Raw genomic sequence first — 26,938 nt, 5'->3', positions numbered from 1 at the left:
GACCAATTGAGAAGCCGTTTAGGAAATACGTTCAAATACATGTGGCCAATGAGTGATGTTGATCTTATCACATGACAGAATTTGGGTTAGTTTCAACTGGTGCGGATCAGAGCAATCAGTGTGGTGTAAAATGGAACCAAATCTGCTAAAAAAGTTACAATGTATCATTTTTTGCTTTTGGTCCGGACCAAATGAACCGAACTACAGATGTGAAATCGCCCTAAATAAAAATAAGAAAACAAGCAATAGTTTCATGACACCAAATACTGCTGGTTTGATCTCAATTTTGACCATCAAAAACAGACAGGGCCAACATCAGAGCCAGGGAATCCCTGTCAGAGATGCAGCCCAGATAGGGCAGTGATCAGCGGGGTGAGTGAATACTGACGTCCGCTGATGCGTCTGTATCTCACGTACCGAATCTTTCTAAGCAAATGTTCAAATAGGTGCTATCTTTACTAACCGACTGCAGATTTGAATATTATAGATATATACAGGAATTCTCGACTTAACTAATCTTAAAACTACAATTTGTGACCAAGAAACAGTAATATTAAGAAACGGCTATTCTGTCTATTGAGCTAGGAGACTGAAAACAGCGAAACTGTTACCCGTCATTCTAGCCTTCAAATCCGTGGCGGTAAAAGTAGTTCCCAAACAAAGCAGCTTTTAAAATAACTCTGTTGTTGTTTTCTAGTTTTCAAACGTGTGCCGTTGAACTGTTGCTCTCGGAGTCGTGTGATATAGGTCTATATCATCACGGCTGTGATTGCCTCTGGCCTAATCACACCCGTGATGATATAGAGCTATATCACATTCCTACTTCAGCTATATTGCTTAAATGTCCCATTCTCTGCTTTAACTGTGGTGAGAGCACAGCTGGACGATGTAAAAAATATACAAAAACAGCTTATAATATAAAAGTATTAAAAAGTACTTGCAAATTATTCTTAAACATGTGCATATATTATGTTTTCACAAACTGTAGTCAGCCAAAGATATTGACATATGTGATATCAATCACTGTAAATATCTCGTATGGAGGAATCAGCACCTCTTTCCCATCAGGATACTGTTTTTGACAAATTAGTACCACGACATGTTATGATTTCAAAACAAGATTCATTCCAAATTTCATTAAGTATTAATAAGTATTAGTACATATAAACATTGATGATCTCACTATCACCAAACTCTAACTGGTACTGAATTTCTAGCTTTAAAGCAGGACATTGAAAGATTTGTAAAAGCTTTAGATATGATTAATAATCAAATCTTAAGTGTTATAATAATCACAGGTTGTTTTATGGATACATCTCTCTTATTTTTCTTTTATTTTGTCTGAGCATTAGTCACATCACTAGATCCAGAAGCCACATCTGAAACAATATAAAAGACTAAAATGAATTAAGATGATTTATTATTTCACTTTATTCTTGAATACTGATTGATGCTTGCAGTTGTTGTTTTCAGGTGATACTTTTAAATGATGGTGTTATGTTTATTATGGTTTATCTCACCTTCATCTTCTCCCTTCTTCAGTTTGGAGTACATGATGTCGTCACCTTCACTTGTATTCTCTAACAAATTTCAAGTTGGGAAACTTCATTAGAAACAAAGTTGTTTTCAATCAAGATGTTTTTTTCTGATGTCAATTACTCAATATAAACTTCTTGTTTATAGATCTGTTTTATAAAAGCACCTCACATCCATGCTGCAGACTGAACAACATCATCAAATAACATTTTTAGCACAGTACAAAAATATTATTTCACCTGTGTGAATTATCATCTAGATTTTAATATCAGTAATAACAAAATAAGTTTTGTGAAGTGGACTGAAAGTGAGTAAATCAGACCAGACAAACTGTAATTGCTTAGCTCAAAAAACAAAACAACGTTTTGAAAACACAGCACTTTAAACACAAACATCTAATATGCCTATAGATATCTTTCTACATTAAACTGTGGCAGTATATCGTTTTTGAACATCACAGACATTATAAGCAATTACCTTTAAGGGCATAAGATGAACCTTTCTTCTTTTTGTTGGACCACAGCAACAAATAAATGCTCAAAAACATGACGCTCACTCCAACAACAACTCCAGCTATCAGACCACGATAGCTCGTCGTCCAAGAACCTGAGGTTGAAAAAGAAGATATGTTCTTATACAACCAGTACATCTGCAAATTATGCAGAAATATTTATATGGTGTTTATACTTACAGATGACAGTGTCACCTATGACTGAGATCCAGCTCTTTGGAGACTCTCCTCTCTCTGGGTGTTTACAGTAGTAGAAACCCTCATGTGACTTTGAGACTGTAGGGATGATCATCATGTCTCCTGTAGTCTGATTCTGCACCACTGATCCATCTTTATAAAATTCAGCTGTGATGTTAGAGGGGTTTTTATCTCGATATAAACAGCGTAGAGTCAGAGGATCTCCTTTATTCACAGAATGAACAGGACTGTCCAGAATCACATCAACATCTACATAGAAGAAACAGAAGAAATGATTGAAGATTATGGGCTCTATCTTACACCCGGTGCAACGCAGCGCAATGCGCGACGCAAGTGTCTTTCGCTAGTTTCCACCCTAATTTTCACGTTTAGCGCCGCGTTGTTTAAATAGCAAATGCATTTGCGCCCCCTTTTGCGCCCATGGGCATTCTGGTCTGAAACAGGGTTCCTGCAGGTTTCACCAAGTCAAATTTAAGACTTTTTAAGACCTTTTTAAGACCATTATGAGTGAAATTTAAGACCAAAGCGGCACAATGATCTCAGAAATTCTCAAAACATTATATTTTTATTATATCTTTGTTTATTTATTTATTTATTTTTTTGACAAATAAAATCCACTAATATGGGAAGATCAGTATGGTCAGCTGCTAATATGTGGCTTGTTAACATGTTTTACATTTTCTCCACCCATACGTTATGTGCATAAATATGCACTATACCGCCATCGCATTTATTCCCCTCTCTAATTACACAATAATGAAATGAAAAGGAAATTTACTAATAAAAGGCTGTTCGTGGTTTGTTGTGTGTTGCAAACAAGGCCGTTTCTAAATCCGAAGGCTGTATCCTCCAGAGGTCGCATTTGTAGGCTGCATATGAAAACTGTGTAACACTAAAGTTGACTCATTGTTGATGGTGCGGGACTTGACGGCCTGACTGTTTAAGTTTTTAATAAAGCAGTGTTGATTTTTTCGCTTCTGGGTCCTCTGTTTCAGAACCTTGCAAATGCTCTGGTAAGCCACGGGCTAGTTGGTTAAATTAACATAGAAAAGATTTTTCTCGCCAAACCTACAGTATACAGTCGGATCACAACATCTGAAATATAGCTTATGGCATGAATTGCGTGGATTATAATAGCCTCCATTTGTATTCTCTTTATAAAATAATGATTAAAAACTGGATTGAAGAGACATTCAGTGACACGCAAAGTGCATAACTTTTCTTTTTAGAGGCCCACCCATCAAATACATTCTTCCTCCGTCACTGAGGCATTTTAATTTACCATTTTATTTTTTTTCGGACAACCTTTTCGGGAATAAATGGAGGTAAGAAATTTAAGACTTGGGTTAATTAAATTTAAGACCTAGAGTGAAAATCTGGCCATTTTTAAGACTTTTTATGGCCTTAAATTTAACTTTCTAAATTTCAGACTTTTTAAGACCCCGCGGGAACCCTGTGAAAACGAGGTGTGTTCAGGTGCATTGTTGGCGCGTTGCTATTTTGAGGCAACTAAAATAGACTACGCCATTGACCAACAAAAACCTGCTCTAAAGTCTTAAGTCAATGGCGCAGTATGTTTTTTGTTATTTAAAGAGCGCATTAGTAATATGCGCCTATAAACGGGAGGACAACGCAGGTTTGCTTATCACAAAGTACATGAATGCGCAGCAGCACAAAAATGCTTTTAAATATGAAAGATTAAAGGATTGAATGTAAAAGATTATTATTGAGTCTCTTGGACATAAATGAGAACTAATTATGAGACGTTAGAAGGCGCAAAGAGCTGCTTCACCTGGACATAAATGAGAACTAATTATGAGACGTTAGAAGGCGCAAAGAGCTGCTTCACCTGTAGCCTGGTAAGCAAATAAATGCTTTGCTTTAAACAAATGCATCTGTTTTTAAATGTTTTTTTTTTTAATGCTACCTCACTGATTTATTGTATATGATGACTCTGTACCTGCGGATATGGTGAGATGAGAAACATTTTTAAGTAATGCTTAAAAAAACTCTTGCTAAAAAAACGCTGTCCAAAGTGCTGAAATGTGCGGAGAGCCGTTTGTAAATTCTTTATCTCCTGTTACAAATCAAGTATTTTTAGAGTACAAACATTTTCTTACATAGTTGTAAATTATTTTTTGATGATAGTGGATAGCCATACATTTAAAGCAATTACAAGCCTGCTTTTTTACTTCCATGACTAAAAGAAGACGATTTTTAAAGGTTTTAATAAAAAAAAAACAATTTCAATACAAGTGAAAAACAACACAATTATTTAACATTAAAGGAATAGTCTACTCATTTTCAATATTAAAATATGTTATTACCTTAACTAAGAACTGTTGAATCATCCCTCTGTCATCTGTGTGTGTGCACGTAAGCGCTGGAGCGCGCTGCGACGCTACGATAGCATTTAGCTTAGCCCCATTCATTCAATGGTACCATTTAGAGATAAAGTTAGAAGTGACCAAACACATCAACGTTTTTCCTATTTAAGACGAGTAGTTATACGAGCAAGTTTGGTGGTACAAAATAAAACATAGCGCTTTTCTAAGCGGATTTAAAAGAGTAACTATATTTTATGGCATAATAGCACTTTTGGGAGTACTTCGACTCGGCGCAGTAACACCCTCCCTCTCCCATTATGAGAGTGAGAAGGGGAGCGGACTTTTCAGGCGAGTCCAAGTGCTCCCAGGAGTGCTGTTGCGCCATAAAGTATAGTTACTCTTTTAAATCCGCTTAGAAAAGTGCTATGTTTTATTTTGTACCACCAAACTTGCTCGTATAACTACTCGTCTTAAATAGGAAAAACGTTGATGTGTTTGGTCACTTCTAACTTTATCTCTAAATGGTACCATTGAATGAATGGGGCTAAGCTAAATGCTATTGTAGCGTCGCAGCGCGCTCCAGCGCTTACGTGCACACACACAGATGATAGAGGGATGATTCAACAGTTCTTAGTTAAGGTAATAACATATTTTAATATTGAAAATGAGTAGACTATTCCTTTAATCTTAAACTGGGGATCTTCTTCCTCTGCTTAGTTTTTCAGTTTATAAAGTCCGTCATCTAAATAGGGATTAGACATAGCGCCAGCGCAACTTGCTTTTAAAGGGGATGAGAGCTGTGACTCTCATTGGTTTACTGCACGTTACGCCCAAAATACTCCCATTACAATAGGACCAACCCTTTTCGACCATGCGCTCGGCGCACAAACCATTTTTCCCGTCGTTAAATTAGCAAAAGTAGATTCGGACACGCCCATTTAGACGTTGCGCTGTGCGCTTTAGACAATGCGCTTAGATCGTTAAAATAGGGCCCTATAAATTATACAAACGTAAACATTTGATTTACATTTTCTGGTGAACTGTTCGATTTGTGTTTACGTTGAAGACGATAACTCGCATCATCGTTTACTTTGGTTTGTGTTAGTACATGTTAACGCTATGCACAAAGTACAAACCCCAAACGAAATGTAAAATCGTGAATCGGACCACTGGAGCTCTTTAATGCTCTGTTTTCCAGTTCCTTCGTAATAGTATTATTATTGTAGCCTATCTTGCAGTGTAATGTTAAATTAAGTATTTACATTAGAAATGGCTTTGGACAAATATGTAATTCAATGTGAAACGTTTTCAGTGTCGATCTGAGGCACAGCAGATTCTTAGGTGAGCTGTGTTTTAGTGATCAGCACTGCACTTGAGTGAGGTTTTAGTTGATAATTTATATTTTGAACAACTAATGGCATAATAACGTGTAGTAATACGAGCTGTAGCCTTGGATCTACTAGACCCGTACAGCAACTTGTTTCACAGTCCCTATTACAAAAGCTGTCAATCATCTCCATTTCTCATTGGTTATTGTAAAAGTATGTAATTATCTAATTTTAAAATCCTAAATAACAAACATGTTTGATACGATCGGGACGGCCCCGATATGCTTGAGAGTTGTAAGTTACGATTTTTAAACGTCTCACATTAAAGGATAATCTGGGCCGTTAAGGACTCGTTATAGTTGTGCGTAGGTCCTACGGTGTAGCCGCGACGGCGTAAGTTCCGCGTCGGTTTTCATTTATACTTTTGCGACGTCGTCCGCGTCGACGTGCAAACACACACGCAGACCGCTGGTAGGCAGTAACCACGCGTGTAACCACAGTAGCAGCACGACCGTCACCGAAGAAGAAGCTTAGCAAGTTAACCCACAAACGAAGAAGAAACAGCAACTTGTTGTGTATAATTTGTCTTATTCTCGAGAGGGGTAAATTCTGGTCGATAATCCTGTAGTGTGAGGCCGGCATTAATCATATTCTAGGGACAAGATTATAATGGGGCTTCACCTGGGTGTAGGAGCCCCCTTGCACCGCCCTATCAATCATATAGAGATGCTACACTTTGGCAATCACCTAACACCTTATGTTTGTTATTTTTTTGTATTAGCATTTATATTTCAGAAAATTTTAAATCTTAGTGTGAGCAATAACACTAGTGATCTTTGCTTAAAGCTCCACTTAAGTGCTTAAGTGCTTAAAACTGCAGTCATGTAAACTCACTGTGTACTGAGATATTAACATGATGAAGTTTCTCTCCAGATTCAGACTGACACCAGTACACTCCAGTATCAGATGTGTCGAGATATCTGATTGTACATGTAGATGTTGTTCCTGTAGATCTAGTGTCTGATGATGGACACGATTCCAGTTTGTTTGTGTATCTTCTCACTGTCCATCCAGTAGAGTTACTGTGATCCTCACAGCTCAGAGAGAGAGATTCAGATGAGAAGTGTTGAGATCTGTTGGGTCTGATGATCAGAGAGACTGAAGGAGAAACACCTGAGAAGAAAATGACAGAAAATCATCTTTATAAGAAATAAATGAATAAATGCATGATTTAAGACATAGAAGCGATTGTTGTTAGTTGTGTGTGATGAACTCACCAGTGATCCACAGTGTTTGTTTGTTACTGTTACTGTGTGATAGACTGGATCTGCTGGCTATTCTTATTTTAATGTATTTTTAACTTAATATATAAAATGCAAAAACCATGCATGTTTTTGTTTTGAAAATATGTGGTTAAGGCAACACGTGAATACGCTTATAAGCTTAATGTATTTATTACAAAATGAAGTATGATATAAAACACATCCATTTATTTTAATCCTACAAAAGTTTGTACAACATCCAGCTAAAATAAAGCACAGTGATGTACTACGGTGTTAAGATTATATAGAAAATATATGTGATTTAAGTTATGAAACTTAACTTTAGCATCAGTTAAAAGGATAATACCAAATAACAGACTCTATATAAATAATAAAGAGAAATACATTTATGAGACAAAAAATGCCAGTTAGCTATATCCAAAGGAATATTTTATGTTTAATCACCAGAGACCGGAGGGCAGAGCAGCTGCACTCAGATAGTGGCAAATTTCAGAAGGACTTGCCGAGATGAGACTGTACACGCCGCTGACCACCCGCTGATTCCCTGGAACTCATATATCCAAAAGGAAATTTTAATATAGGCTCTTTACTAACTGACCACATATTTGAAGTTTATTCATCTATATTCTCGACTAAACGTCTCTTAAAACTACATTTTATGACACAGAAAGGGTAATATTTTGAATATTGTGCAAGTTTTAAGCTTCATTCCCATTGACGCAAAATGCATTCTGGGAAACTTGGCTGTCATAAGTCTGCACAAGTCACCCTGTGACATAAAATGGGTGGATAAAGAACACATCTGGTTATGTAAACTTGGCTTGATGTGAACTTGGATTAGGAACAGTACGTGGGCCATAACTGATGACGCTTTACAAGTCCACAAGAACACAAGTACACACAAGAACCCATATTGAGAAAGGGCCAGTGTCTACTTTATGTCACATCTCAGCAGAGATGTTCACAAGTCCAAGTCAAGTCTGGAGTCTTTATCACTGAAGTCCTATCATCCTGTCCTAGGGGACCCACAGCTCTGCAGATTTTGCATGTCTCCCTTATCTAACACACCTGATTCAGATCATCAGCTCATTTAGGGAGAGATCTATGAACAGAACTGGGTGTGTCAGTTAAGGGAAACATACAAAATATGCAGAGCTGTGGGTCCCCTAGGACAAGACTGAAAACCACTGATATAAAGTATTGCTACTGATGGCAGTCATTTTTAGAAAACAGCTTTTTTAAAGGTCACGGTCTTCCTGATCCCATTTTTCAAACTTTAGTTAGTGTGTAATGTTGCTATAATAGCATAAATAATACCTGTAAAATTATAAAGCTCAAAGTTCACTGCCAAGCGATATATTTTCTTTAATAGAATTCCCCTTTCAAAGCCTACAGCGAACGGCCGGCTTGGACTACAGCCCTCCACTGTACTTTCTGATTGAATGACGTTAATAAAACAGTTTTTGACTAAATTCCACCCACAGAAATACATCAGTCGCCAGCTTAGCTCAAACAGCTAAGCTAAGCTGCTGTCCAATCACAACACACTAAACAAACTACACAATCAGAACTCATTACGTATTTCTGAAGAAGGGCCTTAATAGATCAAGAAAGACATCAGCATGTTTTTAGGACAGTGAAAACAGCGCTATAAGTATATTGTGAAACATGAACACATGTTATATTGCGCACTGTAATCACATTCAAAGCTTCAAAAACACAGAACGAACGGGACCTATAAGTCAAAATTAAAATAAAACGCACGCTGTTTGTGATATAATCAGATGAACGGGGTAGCGTTGTACACGTTAATGGCCGTTTCATGCGTTACACTGCAACCGCGAGTGCTAAGATCTTTTTTACCATAGATAGCCTATATACACTAGATGTCACATAGGGTTCTAAGCATGCGACAAAACCGCCGCCATCTTGGAGCAGGGGTCTTGTCATAGGAAGTAGCTAGGTAACACTGCTATCTCCGCCTGTACTTCGAATTCATGGATGATGCTGGACTTTTGTGCTGCGTATGGATATTCAAACGAAAGAAACCTAAAAACCAGACAGCAAGGGATTACATTTCACAAGTGAGAATGTGTATGATATTGAATGTAACTAAATTATATTTTTAACAACTTCACATTTGTCAGAAATAGATGAAACTGATATGTCAATATGTCAACTTTGGTTTTTCTATGCTATCCTTTAACGGCTTCTCTTTCTCTGCAACCTCAGCTTTTCAATAGAACAGTAACACTGTTTTGTAATGCTAAGCCTTCCTAAATGGAAAAAGACTGCTGTGTTTTTACCTCATGTACGCAGCGATCTCTATCTGGAAATGATCTTTTCTGTTTGCTGCATTGTACTGTTTGTTTGATTTTGTGTGCAACTAAAATCAATATAGAAGTGTGTTTAGACATGCACTGTATTGCATTTGAAAAAGGCAGGTCCATGAAAAGACTACACTGATTTGGGCTTCAATGTGACTTCAATGTTAACGTTCAATGTAAGTAAATAGGAGAAATTCTAAGCTTACAAAGAAAAGTCAGATCACTGGCAGAGTTCATTTGACACCAACGAGGACATATTTATGAATAAAGACATTGATTTTGATTAATAAAACACTTAAAATCCTACTTACAGTCCCTTTAATAAACCAATACCATTTAAATGTTTAAATTAACATATATAGTCACACCATTTAATATTTTTGCATGCAGTAAGCTAAGGTAAGTAGCATTCATTAAAAGTTTACTCAAGTGGAAGAATGTGACTAAGCAGCATAGGCCTACTTGCACTATGCATTATATTTTGAAAAAGTAGATTATCTTAATATCAATGAGACACTTCAGAGTTACCTGTCAGTACAGATCCTTCAGTATCTGATGTGAATTCAGGTTTTGGTTTTGATCCTGCAGGAGAATAAAACACATTCAAGATCCTGAAAAACTCTTTGTGAAATAAAACAATAATATATTTCTGTTCCTCCTAAAACAATGACACAACTACTAATATAATGTTTGTGATAATTAACACACATAAGATGTCTCTGTCTTAATTTCACTGTTTTACAGTAACATTGATGTTGAACTCACCATTCACAGTGAGATAAACAGAAGAGCTTGAAAGTGAAGTTTGTGGTCGTCCGTGTATTTCTCCTCTACACCAGTACTTATCCTGATCAGATTCAGTAACTCCAGTGATAGTAAGAGAGTCTCTGTTTACAATGTAACTCTCAAAGTTTAACACTTCATTTTTGTTTTTATACCACTGATATGTCCAGTTTAATGATCTGTACTGATCCTCTATCTCACACTTCAGAGTGACTGTCTCTCCAGTGAACACAGATCTGTCTGGTGTTACTCTCACTGTAGCTCTGGGTAAAGCTGAGGAAAAAAGAAAGTGAAGCTATAATAATCTGTGTCACAGACTGTTTTCATAAATGTACAGACCTGAATGGTCGTGTATATAAAATAATATATATATTTTTTTCTTATACAACATTGATACAGCATGACCTTTGGCATAATGTTACTCTTAACAACACAAACACGAGATTGTGGTCATCCATGCATCTCTGCACTACAGCTGAACTCATCCTGATCAGATTCAGTAACTTTATTGATAGTGAGAGAGTCTCTGTTTACCGTGTAATGCTTAGAGGTAAAAAAACAGCAGTACCATATTTATACCACATATATCTCCAGTAACTGTACTGATCCTCTATATCACACTTTAGTCTCTTCAGTGAACGCTGATGTTTCTTTTCGCATTGGAAAAGTTACAAGTAGCTCTTTGGAAATTCAACTTTCAGTACATATGATATTTTAATGTTTATCTTGATATTTATATTTATGCATTTGGTAGACACTTTTATCCAAAGCGACTTACAGTGCATTACAAGCTATACATTTTGATCAGTACTTGTGTTCCCTGGGTTTGAACCCATGACCGTTTGCGCTGCAAATGCAATGCTCTACCACTGAGCTATACAGGAAAACTATACAGAAAGCCCAGTATATAACTACAGGTTGAAATGAAGTTTGTCATGAGTTGAATATGACTGTACAGTATAGTGTGAATGATAATAAACAGACTCACCTGATACTGTCAGTGTAACTGCATTACTGATGTGTGAGTATCTTGATCCACTGGTTTCATTTCCTCTACAGGTGTATTTACCTGCGTCAGACTCAGTAACAGATCTGATTGTGTAATACTGAAGTTTATTCTGCTGGATGATTGAATCTTTATACCAGCTGTACTGCCAGCTGCTGACTCCTCCTCCATTGATGACACATGTAAGATTGACAGTTTCTTCTCTGTATACATGATCAGCAGGCCAAACAGACACTTGAGGCGTTGGTCTTTCTGTACAATGACAACAATTCATACCGTAAATACAAATAAATATTGTAATACTTGATCCCAAAACATATGTGCTGTATGAAAATTACATGATGTAAAGTAAAAGATTCATGGTCTATAACTGTAATTGCCACTCATTCAGTGTCATCCAGTAAAATAATACCATGAGGATAAATACTTACTCTGTACTGTCACTGTTACTGGATCACTGTATTGTGTGTAACCCTGAGGGTTTCCTCTTCCAGCTCTGCACTTGTACTCTCCTCCATCAAAGACTTGCACAGATCTGATTATTTTAGTTCCTGTAGTTTCAGTGGATTCAGTGTTTGAAGCGTTTATAAAGATAAACTGCCATCCAGTGGACTGATGAACCTCACAGATCAGAGTAACTCTGTCTCCAATGAACACAGACGTCTGTGGCTCCACAGTCAGAGTTAGCTTTACATCTGTCAATATAAAATCTTGAGTTGTTTTTTAAGATTTTGTTACTGCTAAATCATCATTAGTGCATGCATTTTTATATCAGAGATAAACCTGTTATCAGGTTGATTAGAAAACAATACATTGTTTAATATAATATTTTATCAAAATGTCATAACTCAGTCTTCCTGTGATACGATTAACTATCTGCACTGCAACTGAGCCAATCACATTCACATCTGCCACCAGTATAGAGCAACACCAACTGCTCACAATCCAATAAACAATGAACACATAAAATAAATGCTATATCTTATTATTATTACCTTTAGTTTGTTCAGAGTGGGTGTTCAAAATCAGCACTGTGAAGAACAAAGAGAAAAATATTTAAGCAATATCGCTCGAGTAGGAGTGTGATATAGCTCTATATCATCACGGCTGTGATTAGGCCAGAGGCACGAGGCCGCAGGCCGAGTGCCGGAGGCAATCACAGCCGTGATGATATAGAGCTATATCACACGACTCCGAGAGCGATATTGCTTTTATACAACAGTTAGACGGCACACATTTAAAAAAAGAAAACTAAAAAATAACAATGGAGTTATTTTAAAAGCCTCTTTGTTTGAGAACTACTTCTTCTGCCACGGATTTGAGGGCGGCCAGAATGACAGGTAAAAGTTTCGGCTGCTTTGAAGCTCATAACAACTCAATGGACGGAAAAGCCGTTTCTTTATATTACCGTTTCTTGGTCACAAAGTGTAGTTTTAAGATTAGTTCAGTCGAGAATGTATCTGTATTATATTTAAATCTGCAGTCGATTAGTAAAGATAGCGCCTGTTTGAACGTTTGCTTAGTGAGATTCGGTACAAATGAGAACCAAAGCATGAGCGGACATCAGTGTTCACTCGCCCCGCTGACCACCGCCCTCTCTGGGCTACATATCTGAAAGGTATTCCCTGGCTCTCATGTTGGCCTTGTTTGTTTATGATCGTCAAAATGAGATCAAATCAGCAGTATTTGGTGTCATGATCAAACTTGTACTTGTTTTTTTATTCATATTTAGTAAGGGTGTCACAATTTCGATTTTAAATCGAAATCGATCGAAATTAAGTAACAAACTTGAACTTAGATTTAAAAAATGGGATCGTCGATGCTGCCACGCCCCATGTCACGTCCAGTCGGCTTGCCAAGCGGGGGAAAATAAACCATTCAGAAGTGCCTTTAAAAACATCCATCCAGCGGAACGCGATTTATATTTTAAACATGAGGGATGTATTGCTACAACTCCTTGAAATGCATATCATAAACAGGATTACTACCTAGTGATCTGCCTTCGGACAGAGCGCAGCTCTCTGCACGTGCACAAGAGAGCCGCCAAGATGCAGCCGGTTATATTTTAAGCAAAAGGGATAGTTTGCTTCAGCTCGCATGAAACGCATAAAATTGAACAAATAGGTAAGGATTATTACTTTAGTTTATGTTTAGACTTTGGACAGATGTGAGAGCACGTGCACGTGAGACAGAAAGAAGTGCAGCTGCTTATGACGCACCGGTTTTATTTCAGATAATAGGAGTCCAAGACGCGCGCATTAAGTCTATCTGCGTGCAAGAAGGAATTCTCTCTCTACAAGCTCTCTCGCGTAAAGTAAAGCCCACAAACCTCCATGCGAGGAAAAGCACGCAATGTGCATGTTAATGTGAAACTATAATAATAATAATAATAATAATAAAGGCATATAATTTTTTGTCTTAAAAAAAAAAACTTTTAAAAATCGAGAATCGAATTGAATCGTGACATCAGAATCGAAAATGTAATCCAATCGAGGATTTGGAGAATCGTGACACCCCTAATATTTAGTGTCTTTTGTGTTGTTATTGTTTTGGCGCGAGGTAAAAGTTAATAAAACTATACTTGTGAAACGTTACTATTGCTTTCTCATTTATTCTTAACGCGATACGAGCACTCGATTATTGTTATTATTAAACTTTGTTCTTGTCAGTACTATACAAAACGGTTTTTTATTAGTGTCAGAGAGATGTTTTTGCATGCTGCTTATAAATATACCAGTGGCGATATCTCATAACATGTTTTAATAGTCACGTCACGATAAAGTAAATGATCAATGTCCACATTTAAAAGCTGCGGGGCTTACCTGCAGTTCCACGGTGTTTTCGCGTTCTGATAAAAGATATAGCTCCAGAAAAAAAACCAGTGTTTATATTCCTCTTTCCAAGTGTTAATCGTCCACACGATGTGACAAGACAGTTCTCCCATTAACTTTAACGTAACATCCAAGAGCGCTGATCTTTGACGGAATAATACTTCTGATTGGGGATTCACAGACTGATTTATGAGCTAGTAAACTAATGAGACACACACACGGAGAGTGATTCAAACAGCGCGTCTGTGTTTTTCCATTCAGAGATGAGCCTGCTTAGGACCTCCATTCACTAGGTGGCGGAATAATACGAAAGGTGAAGCGGCTACAGTGCCGTTATCAGTACAATATCGTATAGCTCTTAGCCAATCAGATTCGAGAACCAGAAAGAACTGTTGTATAAACATACATATTATTTTAATAGATGTGGATTCTATCAAAATAAACATTTGAAGGGATTTGTTCTGATTTGTGTTTGAATTTGAGTCTCTTATCTATCTGACATGACTTCATCCCAGTGTTTTTCAAAAGGAATTTGTTTTTAGGTTTACACAAGTGTCTAGCGATTTCTTTTACCCCTTTTTATCCACTGCAAAGGTGATTAATCCAGAAAACTGTCACCGTTTGTTTTTATATTAAGCAGTTAAGTATCATAGGCCTAAATATAGTAGATTGCCTCCAATGGTATCTACAGTCAATTTAGCTTATGAGAAATTAAGGAGGTCTGATAACATAATACAGAGAAACAGAGGAGCAGTAAATCTCTTGATCATGTAGACAATGTGACAGTAATTGATGTGTAGTGAAATCCATAGAGAGAAGATAATACTCACAGAGAACTAGAGGAAGAGAAATCAACTCCATACTGATCTACTGATGAATGACACTTAAACATTAAACACGCGAGACTTTCAAAACCATGAAAATTACAGAAAAACCTTTAGGAACATAAAGTCAGAAGAAAGACATAAATGCATTTTATACTATAACTGTACAACATAACATGTTTGGTAAATTGTAACACTGAATTTTGTTTCCTATAGAAATGTCTTGTTGTTTCTTTTTATCACACAGCATGCAACTGTTTAATTTAAACATCATTGGTTTGTCACCATAACCAAATCATATTTTTATTTGTATAATTTATTAAACTTCTTTTTTTATATTTTCTCCTTTAAATATGGTCATATTTGTAACTTTATGCTACAAATACAATGCACGTTGTTGTCAATTGCTGTTTCTCACGCTGCTATTCAATAACACGGAGCTGACGTAAAAGTGAAACTAAAACGAGAATGATGTCAACTCCAGCTGTTTAACCGCTTACACTGATTTTCCATATACGATTTTATACATTTATAACAAACAAAAACAACAAGCGACCTCAGTCTAAGAGCACAGATGTAACAAAATTACTTTTAAGAGTTAGAAAACATAGTTGAAAAAACATCTGCTTGACCACAACTAGCCAAAAACATTACAAACTGTCTGAAATAACGGAGTTATATTTCAGTATTTACCTGTGATGGTAAAGCCTTAGTTTCAGCAAATCAGTATATCAAGAAAACAATCCTCCAGTATTCAAATGGACTGGTCTGGTACAAGAGTAAACCTTTGTTATCTTAAGTGGCGAGATTAAGAAAAGATGGGTCAGTGTGACCACAGTGTGGTGTTATTTGAAGTTCGCCTTCACGCTGTCCTGCGCAGACCACTCGATGACATCACAGTACCGCGATAGCTATCTGAAAGCACACGGTGGAGTCGTTCGCGCGATACCTCGATGTCATTTGCTGATCGTTCTGCGCATCGCTATATGAAATCAAAGACACTCAAAAGCAAACATGTTTTTAACATTATTTTCAGTCAGTCCCTCCTTTGTTGTTTTGTTGAAGAGCTATTGTGACATCATTACCCAAATACACGCCAATTTGGCATTGAGAGATTACGTTGTTTTCTCTTAACATTAAGTGTAGTATCTAGTGTATGATGGGTGTCATTACAATTTTTCAAAATAAAATAGGCCTACATAAGCATAAATAGTCAGATCTGCCTTTTAAGCTGCTGTACAAAAATGTTCTAGTTTAATATAAAAGCTGGGTCGGTTTATACTTTTAAATATATTTATTTGTATTGTCTATTTCGCTTCACTCTGCATCATTTGTTTGAATTACTTTTTTAATGACCTTGATCAGAATCATTTACTGATTCCTTCATTGTTACATCATTACACCTGTAGTGGTGATCAGTGAGTGTCTGTGGTAAAATATTGCTTTTTATATTCTTATCGTCTAGTGTAAATGTAAATAGAAAAATCCAAAAGCACACATTTGCGCAATACAACCACATCCTTTAGTGTATTACATTTTTAACATAATATATTAAAATAACATTTTGTATTTTATTAAATAACCAGACTGTAAAATATGCAACTAAATAGTACATTTAATTATCACTTTTTATAGTCTTGTTGAAACAACTATCGCACAGTCAGCAGTATAGCCTAAACAAGTTCACTCATATGAACATTTTTTATTTCATTTTGACTAAGGCCCCATACACACTTCAAAGTTTCGCGAGTGACATCCACATTTAAACGTGAGAGTGAATCCCCTAAATGTAAAAAAACTCACTCGGGAAAATGTGATGATTGACACAGAGGTAACCATAACAACGTTCTGCTCGAGTGGTTACCATGTGCATGTTTACATATTTCAATTCTGTATACACAAGGCAAGTTTTTGTAAATGCAGTTGTCAACACTTGCATTTTGCAGGATTTAATTTGGTAGTAGAATGTGTCCAGTTGTCACTCCTGTAAATCACTGAAGTGTGCGTGTGTAGAAGGATTAAGTACTAAAAACCGTGACAACCGAATTTAGCTGCAGTGTGTATAGAAGGCCTTAATGTTGCCATATATCTTTGATATCATAAACAGTTAATAGAAAATAGTAATATTAAACAGGATTTTATTTACATCATTTTTTATTTCTGCACAACAGACGTACAGTATGGGACAACATTATTTTGGGACAAATGGCAACTCTAAGGTACCCTATTATGACATTAAGCACACTCTGAGGCTATTTTGGGGATTTTTGCCTGGATTTGGCCTACCCAATCTCAAAAGCTTCCCATACCCACATGCAGAGGTGTACATACAAAGGTTTGGTATCATTTTACAGGAGCCCTTTGAAATTACATAAAACACTGTTGAAAGTGCTAAACATGGTTGTATGTGTTGTCAGTCCACTAATAAACACAAAAATAAATACGCACAACCGGCGCAACGTCATAGAATGTCTCTGAACAGGTTCACGCCTACTTTTGGGGGAAATCTCACTAGACGTTCTATTGGCTTCCATTCAAAATAGCGGAACAAAGCAACCTTCGTACACAGCCGGCAGGCGTAAATAACTTATGAAATCACCCAGATTAAACATGTTGAGTAATTATCTGTCCACCCTGCCGGCCATAGAGCGCGAAAGATACATTAACACATTTAATTTGGTCAATATAAAAACATGTCTCTTTCATTCTCCCAGCATCAAATTTGTGTAACAACGCTCCCTATTGGCCAGAGGTGTCTTACCCAAACATTTACTCGTACCTCATCGAGTCAACAGGGAAGCCTGTGAATGATTTTACTTCGTATTTGAAAGTTACTTCGTATTTATTTATTATGTCTTTATATTTAGAGTACTGAGTGCACTTTTCCGTCCAGTCATACAACTAACTGGCTTAGCGATATTTCCAGCAATCACTGGATGGCGTTGTTACACAAATTTGACGCTGTGAGAATGAAAGAGACATGTTTTTATATTGACCAAATTAAATGTGTTAATGTATCTTTCGCGCTCCACGGCAGGCAGGATGAACAGACAAACACTCGACATGTTTAATCTGAGTGATTTCATAAGTTATTTACGCCTGCCGGCTGTGTACGAACGTTGCTTTGTTCCGCTATTTTGAATGGAAGCCAATGGAAGCGCTGCTTTTTTATCCCCCGAGAAGGGGCGGTGACGAAATTTACAGTCAAGTTCCCGGATGTGCCGGTAGTCTGTATAGGCGCTTTTTTATGTATTTTTCTAAAGTCTGTATTTAAAAGTGTACAACTCTGGCCCTGAGTGGTAACGAAACCTGCAGATAGTTTTGTTTGATTCCATAACTACATACAGTGAAATAAATACAATATCTTTATATCAATTTACAGAAAACCCTTTGTAGTTACAGAAAAAGCTGCTGTTTGTGACAAATATTGTCATTTATGTTGTTTTTCATATGATGAAACACCAAATTTTCTTTTTTTGTGTTGTAAACACTGTCTTTGAAAGTGAATAACTCTTCTGTGTGCTCTAGCAGACTGCAGAGCATTTTTCATATAAAAAACTTTTTCTGTATTGCATATAAATAGCAAGGGATTAGTCATGCACACAACCAAAGAAAATGCTGTGAATGGACAAATTTTTTAGAGTAGGACCTAAGATAAAAGATGGTGTAGTATTTGTGGCTATCTGTGCTACCTGAGGCAGTTCAAGCTCAAGTTTCACATTCATTTGACGATTGTTGGATATGTAATGATAATAGAACAATAATAATGATGTAGACCTGAGTAATGTGTATTCCTGAAAGTGAGAGCTTTCATTTGATATAAGACATGCCCATGTTTGTCATACTTGAAAAGTATTAAACATGTGAATATTAAATTATATAAAAAATGGGGGGGGGGGGGTGATAGTGTAAATTAAGTGTAAATAACTTTCTTACAGTAAAATATATGTCAAAGTGATGCATATCTGCAGAAAGTAGAGATTGTAAGCTTTCCAACAGTATCTCATATGTGGTACTGGGTCCATGACAGATCATTAAAAATTAAAGGAATATTTTATATTAAGTCATAATAAATCATTTTGGACCCGATACAGGGTCCCAGAGTTAAAGAAGTTAAGAGACAAACAAAGTATTCAGACAAATATTATTCATGTATATAAGGTCAGGACTGAAAGTCAGGTCATCTTAGATGCTATATGCGGCACACCAGACTTATATGAAATGTTAATAAAAGTATGCTTAAAAAACTATAATGCAATTAGACAATTAAAGAATAGCAAGCTTTCTCTGATGCACATGAAGGTTTATATTGATTATATTGAACATTAGTTAAAGTATGGCTGTCTTTTTCTCCTCTGGTTATTAGATAATCTGAGCATAAGGCACACCAACAGATCCAGAAGCAAAAAATGATTGTAAGTTTTCAACTGTACGACTATAAAGAATTTGAATCTTTCAATATTTCTTTTTAATCTTAGATACTAAAAGATGCTGTTTTCGTTTTGTTTATTACTATTTATGTAGTTCATCTCACCTTGATCTCTTCCCTTCCAGCTTAACTTCCTGTTTATAGAAAATAAACAGAAATATTAGATATACACCCACCAGTCAATTCATTAGGTACACCTGTTCAATTGCTAATCAACCAATCAGAAGAAAGCAATGTTATAATAATATATAATGTTACTATTGGTTTCTTATTTACTCTTAACGCGATACGAGCACTCGGTTATTATTAGACTTCGTTCTTGTCAGTACTATATAAAACAGTTTTTTATAAGTGTCAGAGAGATGTTTTTGCATGCTGCTTATAAATATACCAGTGGTGATATCTCATAACATGTTTTAATAGTCACGTCGCGATTAAATAAATGATCAATGTCCACATTTAAAAGCTGCGGTGCTTACCTGCAGTTCAACTGTGTTTTTGCGTTCTGATAAGAGATATAGCTCCAGAAAAAAATGAGTGTTGTAGTGGCAGATGCAAACACCTCACATATGACTGATTGTCTTACATAATTCACACATACACATACGAAGCACGTCCACCTTAAGAGGACGCTTCACATAAGTTAGAGTATTCAGTACGTCCACCTTAAGAGGGCGGTTCCCAATAAGTTGAAGTAATGTTGTGCCTTTTTCATGTTGCTGAAGTTTGGCTTAATAAAGACAGTGTTTACACATGTACAGCTCTGTCTCCGTGCTTATGTGATAGCTGAAGAGCTACATTGGTGACCCCGACACAGAACAAATAACTTGCGATGTCGACGAACGCCGTATCTCTAAAGCTGCCGGAGTTTTGGGAGCAAGCCGAGGCGCAGTTTGCCTTACAGGAAATAACCGCGGATGACACAAAATACTATTATGTTGCTGCAGCTCTCAGCAGTGTTATGGCTGCACGAGCAATCAGCATCCTGGAACACCCCCCAGCCAGGGATAAATATACCGCGCTGAAGACGTATTTGCTAAAGACTTTTAGTTTATCAGAGACGGACAGAGCCCGTCGCCTCCTCTCGCTGCCAGGCCTCGGAGATTCCCGGCTGTCCGAGTTGATGGATCACATGCTAGCGCTGCTGGGTGAGCACAAACCGTGTTTCCTGTTTAAAGAGTTGTTCTTACAACAGTTACCTCAGACTGTTCGTACCTCTCTCGCAAACAGCTCGGTGACGGATTACAGAGAACTGGTGCAACTGGCAGATGAATATCACGCAGCGTCACACTAATGTACGGCTCCTGACTCGACAGCTGCGTCTTTATATCCCGTGATGAGGTCTGCAGCACGGCACTCTGATGACAAGCCAGGCCCCGCGGCCCGTCCGTCAGCTGATAATGGATTATGTTTTTTTCACGCCCGTTTCGGAGCAAAGGCTAAAAAGTGTCGCCCGCCTTGCACTTTCACTTTGAACCGTCAAACGCCGACAGTCAGCAGCATAGTAGCTCATGAAAATGCTTACCTCCTGTTCATCACAGACTCATTATCTGGCCGTCATTTCCTCTGCGATACTGGAGCACAGGTTAGTGTCATTCCTGCATCACCAGTGGACAGACGTTTAGGCGAAACTGGCGCACCGCTCGAAGCAGCCAACCAAGGCAAAATCAAAACATACGGAAAACGGTTAATACCACTGTGCTTTAACGGACAACGTTTCACATGGGAGTTTGTTTTGGCGGATGTGAGTAGGCCCCTTTTGGGCGCGGACTTTCTGTGCACTAATGGACTGTTAGTGGATGTAAAAAATGGCTGTTTAGTCACGGCTGAAGGGTTTAACGAAGCACTTTTTCCACAACCACACTGTCTACCACGTTGACAGGTGAGTGTGAGTTTGCCCGCCTGCTGGGAGAATTTCCTATTCTAACCAAACCTAATTTCTCATCAGCCTCAGCCAGCCATGGGGTCGTGCATCATATCTCTACATTTGGACCACCAGTACATGCCCGGGCTCGTCGATTGCATCCAGAGAAGTTGGCAGTAGCTCAAGCAGAATTTGCTAACATGGAACAACTGGGCATAGTGCAACGTTCCAACAGCCCGTGGGCTTCGCCCCTCCACATAGTCCCCAAAGCGGATGGTGGCTACCGCCCTTGTGGGGATTATCGTCGACTTAATGACCCAATTCCACACATTCAGGATTTTTCGTCCCGTCTGGCAGGAAAAACTGTGTTCTCTAAAGTGGATCTTATTCGGGGATACCATCAGGTGCCAGTTTTCCATGAGGACATTCCTAAAACTGCAGTAATAACGCCATTTGGACTATTTGAATTTTTGCGGATGCCCTTTGGCCTCAAAAATGCAGCACAAACCTTCCAACGTATGATGGACTCAATCTTACGGGACCTGGACTTCTTATTTGTCTATTTGGATGACATTTTAGTTGCCAGTGCCTCCAGACTAGAGCACCTGGTTCATCTGCGAATGCTGTTCAATCGTCTCAGCCAACACGGCCTAATAATTAACCCTGCAAAGTGTCAATTCGGCCTGGCTGCCATTGATTTTCTCGGTCATCGCATAACAAGCGTTGGGGCAGTACCCCTACCAGACAAAGTCAGCGCAATTGCAGAGTTCCCCGTTCCTCAAACTACCAAAGCACTGCAAGAGTTTTTGGGAATGACAAATTTTTATCATCGTTTCATTCCGCGGGCAGCAGCCCTCATACATCCTTTGTATAAGGCTCTCAAAGGGCACGGCAAGAACAAACCGATCTCCTGGTCAGAGGAGATGTCTCAGTCATTTAAGGAAGCTAAACAAGCTTTAGCACATGCAACCATGCTCTCGCATCCAATTCCAGGCGCCCCAATTGCCATCACTACCGACGCCTCAGATTGTGCAGTAGGTGCAGTACATGAACAGTTTGTGGACGGTGTTTGGCAACCCCTTGCATTTTTCAGTCGGCAGCTGCGACCTAATGAACAGAAATACAGCGCATTTGACAGAGAGTTGCTCGCCTTATACCTAGCAGTCAGACACTTTTGTTTCTTCTTGGAGGGTCGTGTTTTCACAGCGTTAGTGGACCACAAACCCTTGGTGCATGCAATGTCCAAAGTTTCTGAGCCCTGGTCGACTCGTCAACAACGTCATTTGGCTTTCATATCTGAGTTCACAACAGACATCAAGCACATAGAAGGAAAAAGCAATGTCGTGGCAGATTGCCTTTCTAGAGTCAAAGTACTGGCCGTGCACTTAGGTATGGACTATGTCCGTTTAGCTGCTGATCAACAGTCTGATCCTGAGGTACAAGCATACAGGACAGCTGATTCCAGCTTGAAAATAGCAGATGTCTGCTTCCCAGAGACGGGTGTGACGGTAATGTGTGATGTCTCCAGCGGCCACCCTCGCCCAGTGGTGCCCACATCATGGAGGAGAGCTGTTTTCGACAAAGTCCACAGTTTGTCTCACCCAGGATGGAAAGCTTCACAAAAACTGGTCTCAGCAAAGTTTGTGTGGCGCGGTTTGAAAAAAGATGTTAGAAACTGGGTTTCCGCTTGTGTGTCATGTCAACGGGCTAAAGTGCAAAGACACGTCAAAGCACCATTGGAGATTTTTGAGGTGCCAGAGCGTCGTTTCGACCATGTTAACATTGACTTGGTCGGTCCCTTGCCACCCTCCCGAGGGTTTACTCACCTTCTGACAATGGTGGACCGGATCACCAGGTGGCCGGAGGCAGTGCCATTAACTGCAACAACAACGGTCGAGGTTGCACGGGCTTTCATTGACACTTGGGTTGCACGTTTTGGTACACCTGCACATATAACTTCAGACCGCGGCTCCCAGTTTACGTCAGAATTATGGTCGGAGGTTGCTCGAATTCTGGGAGTGCAGCTTCACCACACTACATCTTTCCACCCACAGGCTAATGGCCTTTGCGAGCATTTTCACCGCTCTCTCAAAACAGCTCTGAGGGCCAGTTTGACAGATGACAGATGGATAGAGTGACTGCCCTGGGTACTGTTAGGTCTGCGCACAGCTCCTAAGGAAGATCTTCAAACCTCTTCAGCTGAGTTAGTGTATGGCCAGCCTTTACGCGTCCCAGGTGATTTTATCCCAGACAGCAATAGGCCCTGGAATCCAGCTACTGACCATTCTACTCTTATAGACAGAATCAATGCTTTCAAGCCTGTGCCTACCTCTCGGCATGGCATAGCACCTGCATGGCTACCTGGAGACCTTGCTATGGCTGAATTCGTTTTCATACGCCATGATGCTCATCAACCCTCTCTGCGGCCCCCTTACGATGGTCCATTTCGGGTGCTCGAACCGGGAAGTAAAACTTTTCTACTTGACATCGGAGGACGTCATGAAAGAGTTACAGTCGACCGACTCAAACCAGCTCACGGAGAGCTGGGCCAACTGATAGTTCCGGCGCAGGCTCCTAAGAGGGGTCGTCCAGCCACTACCAAAGCCGTAGTCCGAGAGGAGTCAACTCAATCTGCCCATGCGGTGCCACCGGCCGCAGAGCCACATTACTTTACACGTTTAGGGAGACAAGTTCGCGCTCCCAGCAAGCTGGCGTTGCCGGTGATGGTGAATTCTGGGAGGGCCTGTGTAGTGGCAGATGCAAACACCTCACATATGACTGATTGTCTTACATAATTCACACATACACATACGAAGCATGTCCACCTTAAGAGGACACTTCACATAAGTTAGAGTATTCAGTACGTTCACCTTAAGAGGGCGGTTCCCAATAAGTTGAAGTAATGTTGTGCCTTTTTCATGTTGCTGAAGTTTGGCTTAATAAAGACGCATCGTGTTTACACATGTACAGCTCTGTCTCCGTGCTTATGTGATAGCTGAAGAGCTCACTTTCCAAGTGTCCACACGATGTGACAAGACATTACTCCCATTAAGTTTAACGTAACATCCAAGAGCGCTGATCTTTGACGGAATAATAACTTGGTATTCACAGACTGATTTACGAACTGGTGAACTTAATAAGACACACGGAGAGTGATTCAAAACAGCGCGTTTGTGTGTGTCCGTGTGTGGGTGCAGTTTTTCCATTCAGAGATGAGCCTGTTTAGAGGACCTCCATTCACTAGGTGGCGGAATGATACGAAAGGTGAAGCGGTTACTGTGCCGTTATCAGTACAATATTGCACGCCTCTTAGCCAATCAGATTCGAGAACCAGAAAGAACTGTTGTATAATAAAGTGTAATGGGGTCACACGCTATACATTCTACAGGGTTCTTGTGTACTTTTATAACATTAGACTAAAATTGTGTTTTCATTTGAACTTTCACCAACTTAGCGTAGCCAAATTCTCTGCTTTTTTTGAGTTTAGATTTGTGCTACTGTTTAAACAGTTTCCACAAGATTTTTTTTTTCGGGTTAATAATGAAAGTATTTTGTTGATTAGTTATTGGCTTTTGGGCCGTGAGTAGTCATTGGGATGCTTTTGGGCTAGGTTTAAATTTGGGCTAGTCCATGCAAATCTGGCAACCCTGTCTGTGCGCTTGCACAGACGTTTGGTTCAGATTATATAGAATGTACGTACGATGTTAACAAATATAGTAATCAAATAGTCGTAACCTTCAATTAAATTCAGTCCAGTCAGATTGACAACATTTTGTCAAGTTAGTTATTTAAGAATAAAGAAATGATTAAGAGTTTTCTCCTTTCAGTCTTTAGTTTTACTCTTCTAGTTATTTCTACATTTGCTCTTAAGGACCAGTGATGAATCACATCATTGGTCCAGCCTGAGTCACTGCTAAAGAAAAAAAATTGACCCTTAAAAAACATTTCTGCTTTTATTGGGTAAAAACACAACTTTGTTACCTGAGCTTGTGTCTTTATTAGCTGTTGTAATAATACAGTCATAAAGATGAGAATCTCCTGTAGGGAATAAAATAATGAATAAAGTTTCAACAAAGCATTTGTCCAAACTTTATATCTTGTGAAGTAAGCTTTTATAAAATATATTTGTTACATGTTTATATTGAATTAAACAATGCAAAGCTATTGAGGGTGTTGCTATGAGTGTTTTTACTATGCAGTTATTAGGTGTGTGTTAGGATCTCAGTCATTATACAGTAAAAGCAGATATCTGGCACTGACCATACTGTATGAATGTAAACTGACCAAACTGCAGTGGAGTGTAAACATCTTCAGTCTGTTTCTGATCTGATGTCTTACTGATGTTTTGCTGTTGACTGACAGCTGAGGAAGACTGAGAGAGTTTTTTGTTTTTGTAGCACCACAGCAGGACCAAGAAAAAGACCAAAAACATGACGCTCAGTCCAAGACACAGACCAACAATAAGACCAAGAGATGAAGATCCTGCGGCTGGGAAAGCAGAGATATATTCTTATATAACCACTCATAACCATATGCAAGTCAAGTCAAGCAACTTTATTGTCATTTTAGCCATATATATTGCAGTGCAGTACATAGTGAAATATTTGCTACAATCAGACACTGGAAAAAAAACACAACTAAAGCCACATAAAGTGCATGTCTGCAATGTAATGCAAACAGTGTCAGACAAGAGACAGTGGAAAATGTGTAAAAGTATCTCAAACGTGCTTATAGAGGAGAGAGACCATCTCTGACTGAGATCCAGCTCTTTGGAGACTCTCCTCTCTCTGGGTGTTTACAGTAGTAGAAACCCTCATGTGACTTTGAGACTGTAGGGATGATCATCATGTCTCCTGTAGTCTGATTCTGCACCACTGATCCATCTTTATAAAATTCAGCTCTCAGGTTAGAGGGGTTTTTATCTCGATATAAACAGTGTAGAGTCAGAGGATCTCCTTCAGTCACAGGATGAACAGGACTGTCCAGAATCACATCATCATCTACACAACAGAAGAAATGAATGATGATTATAAATTATAAAAATATATCAGATTGATTAAAAAAATAAATAAGAATCAGATTTGGTAAAAAATATAATTGGGCATTACTTGGGCATTCTTGCACTGTCCTAGCAACCATATTTATGTGTTACACTCTGAAAACTTTCAATCAACACCATGACGACTTCCAACTACAACCCAGTATTGTTTAGCCAGTATAAGCATTTTATTACAGAAAATCTTAAACCTCAGTATAATTAATAATGTTAGAGGTTTTAATTAAACCCCACTGATTATTGAAAGTACCAAATTGTATTTAATGCTGCACAGATTGCAAAGCTTTAATGCATATACAATTAAATACTACAGTCATGCAGACTCACAGTGTACTGAGATATTAACAGAATGAAGTTTCTCTCCAAATTCAGACTGACACCAGTACACTCCAGCATCAGATGTGATGAGAGAACTGATTGTACATGTAGATGTTGTTCCTGTAGATCTCCAGTCTGATGATGAACAAGGTTTCAGTTTGTCTGTGTATCTTCTCACTGTCCATCCAGTAGAGTTACTGTGATCCTCACAGCTCAGAGAGAGAGATTCAGATGAGAAGTGTTGAGATCTGTTGGGTCTGATGATCAGAGAGACTGAAGGAGAAACACCTGAGAAGAAAATGACAGAAAATCATCTT

The 26,938-nt window shown here is 38.5% G+C and overlaps 1 protein-coding gene and 1 pseudogene across 1 annotated transcript; both read right to left on the bottom strand.

Moving 5' to 3' along the window:
• Positions 1-26,938, bottom strand: part of LOC141349251 (Fc receptor-like protein 5) — a 118,845-nt pseudogene that overhangs the window by 29,892 nt on the left and 62,015 nt on the right.
• On the bottom strand, positions 945-15,844 carry LOC141349167 (cell adhesion molecule CEACAM5-like). The gene is made up of 11 exons (XM_073857600.1): positions 15,648-15,844; positions 14,961-15,065; positions 12,295-12,330; positions 11,731-11,994; positions 11,274-11,551; positions 8,755-8,767; positions 6,795-7,073; positions 2,228-2,494; positions 2,014-2,142; positions 1,521-1,580; positions 945-1,379 (listed from the first exon to the last, which is right to left on the bottom strand). The coding sequence occupies exons 2-11, from the start codon at positions 14,989-14,991 to the stop codon at positions 1,333-1,335; spliced, it is 1,404 nt and encodes a 467-aa protein (XP_073713701.1). The 5' UTR covers positions 14,992-15,065; positions 15,648-15,844; the 3' UTR covers positions 945-1,332.

This window comes from Misgurnus anguillicaudatus, chromosome 19, assembly GCF_027580225.2.
Source record: "Misgurnus anguillicaudatus chromosome 19, ASM2758022v2, whole genome shotgun sequence".
Taxonomy (NCBI): Eukaryota; Metazoa; Chordata; class Actinopteri; order Cypriniformes; family Cobitidae; genus Misgurnus; species Misgurnus anguillicaudatus.
This window is presented reverse-complemented; position numbering and strand designations above follow the sequence as displayed.

Coding starts and splice junctions, on each gene's coding strand:
- LOC141349167 (XM_073857600.1), bottom strand. CDS start 14,991: ATGGAGTTGATTTCTCTTCCTCTAGTTCTCT. Junction 11,995..12,294: donor CCACTCTGAACAAACTAAAG/GTAATAATAATA, acceptor TTATATTGACAG/ATGTAAAGCTAACTCTGACT. Junction 2,143..2,227: donor CATAGGTGACACTGTCATCT/GTAAGTATAAAC, acceptor TTTCAACCTCAG/GTTCTTGGACGACGAGCTAT.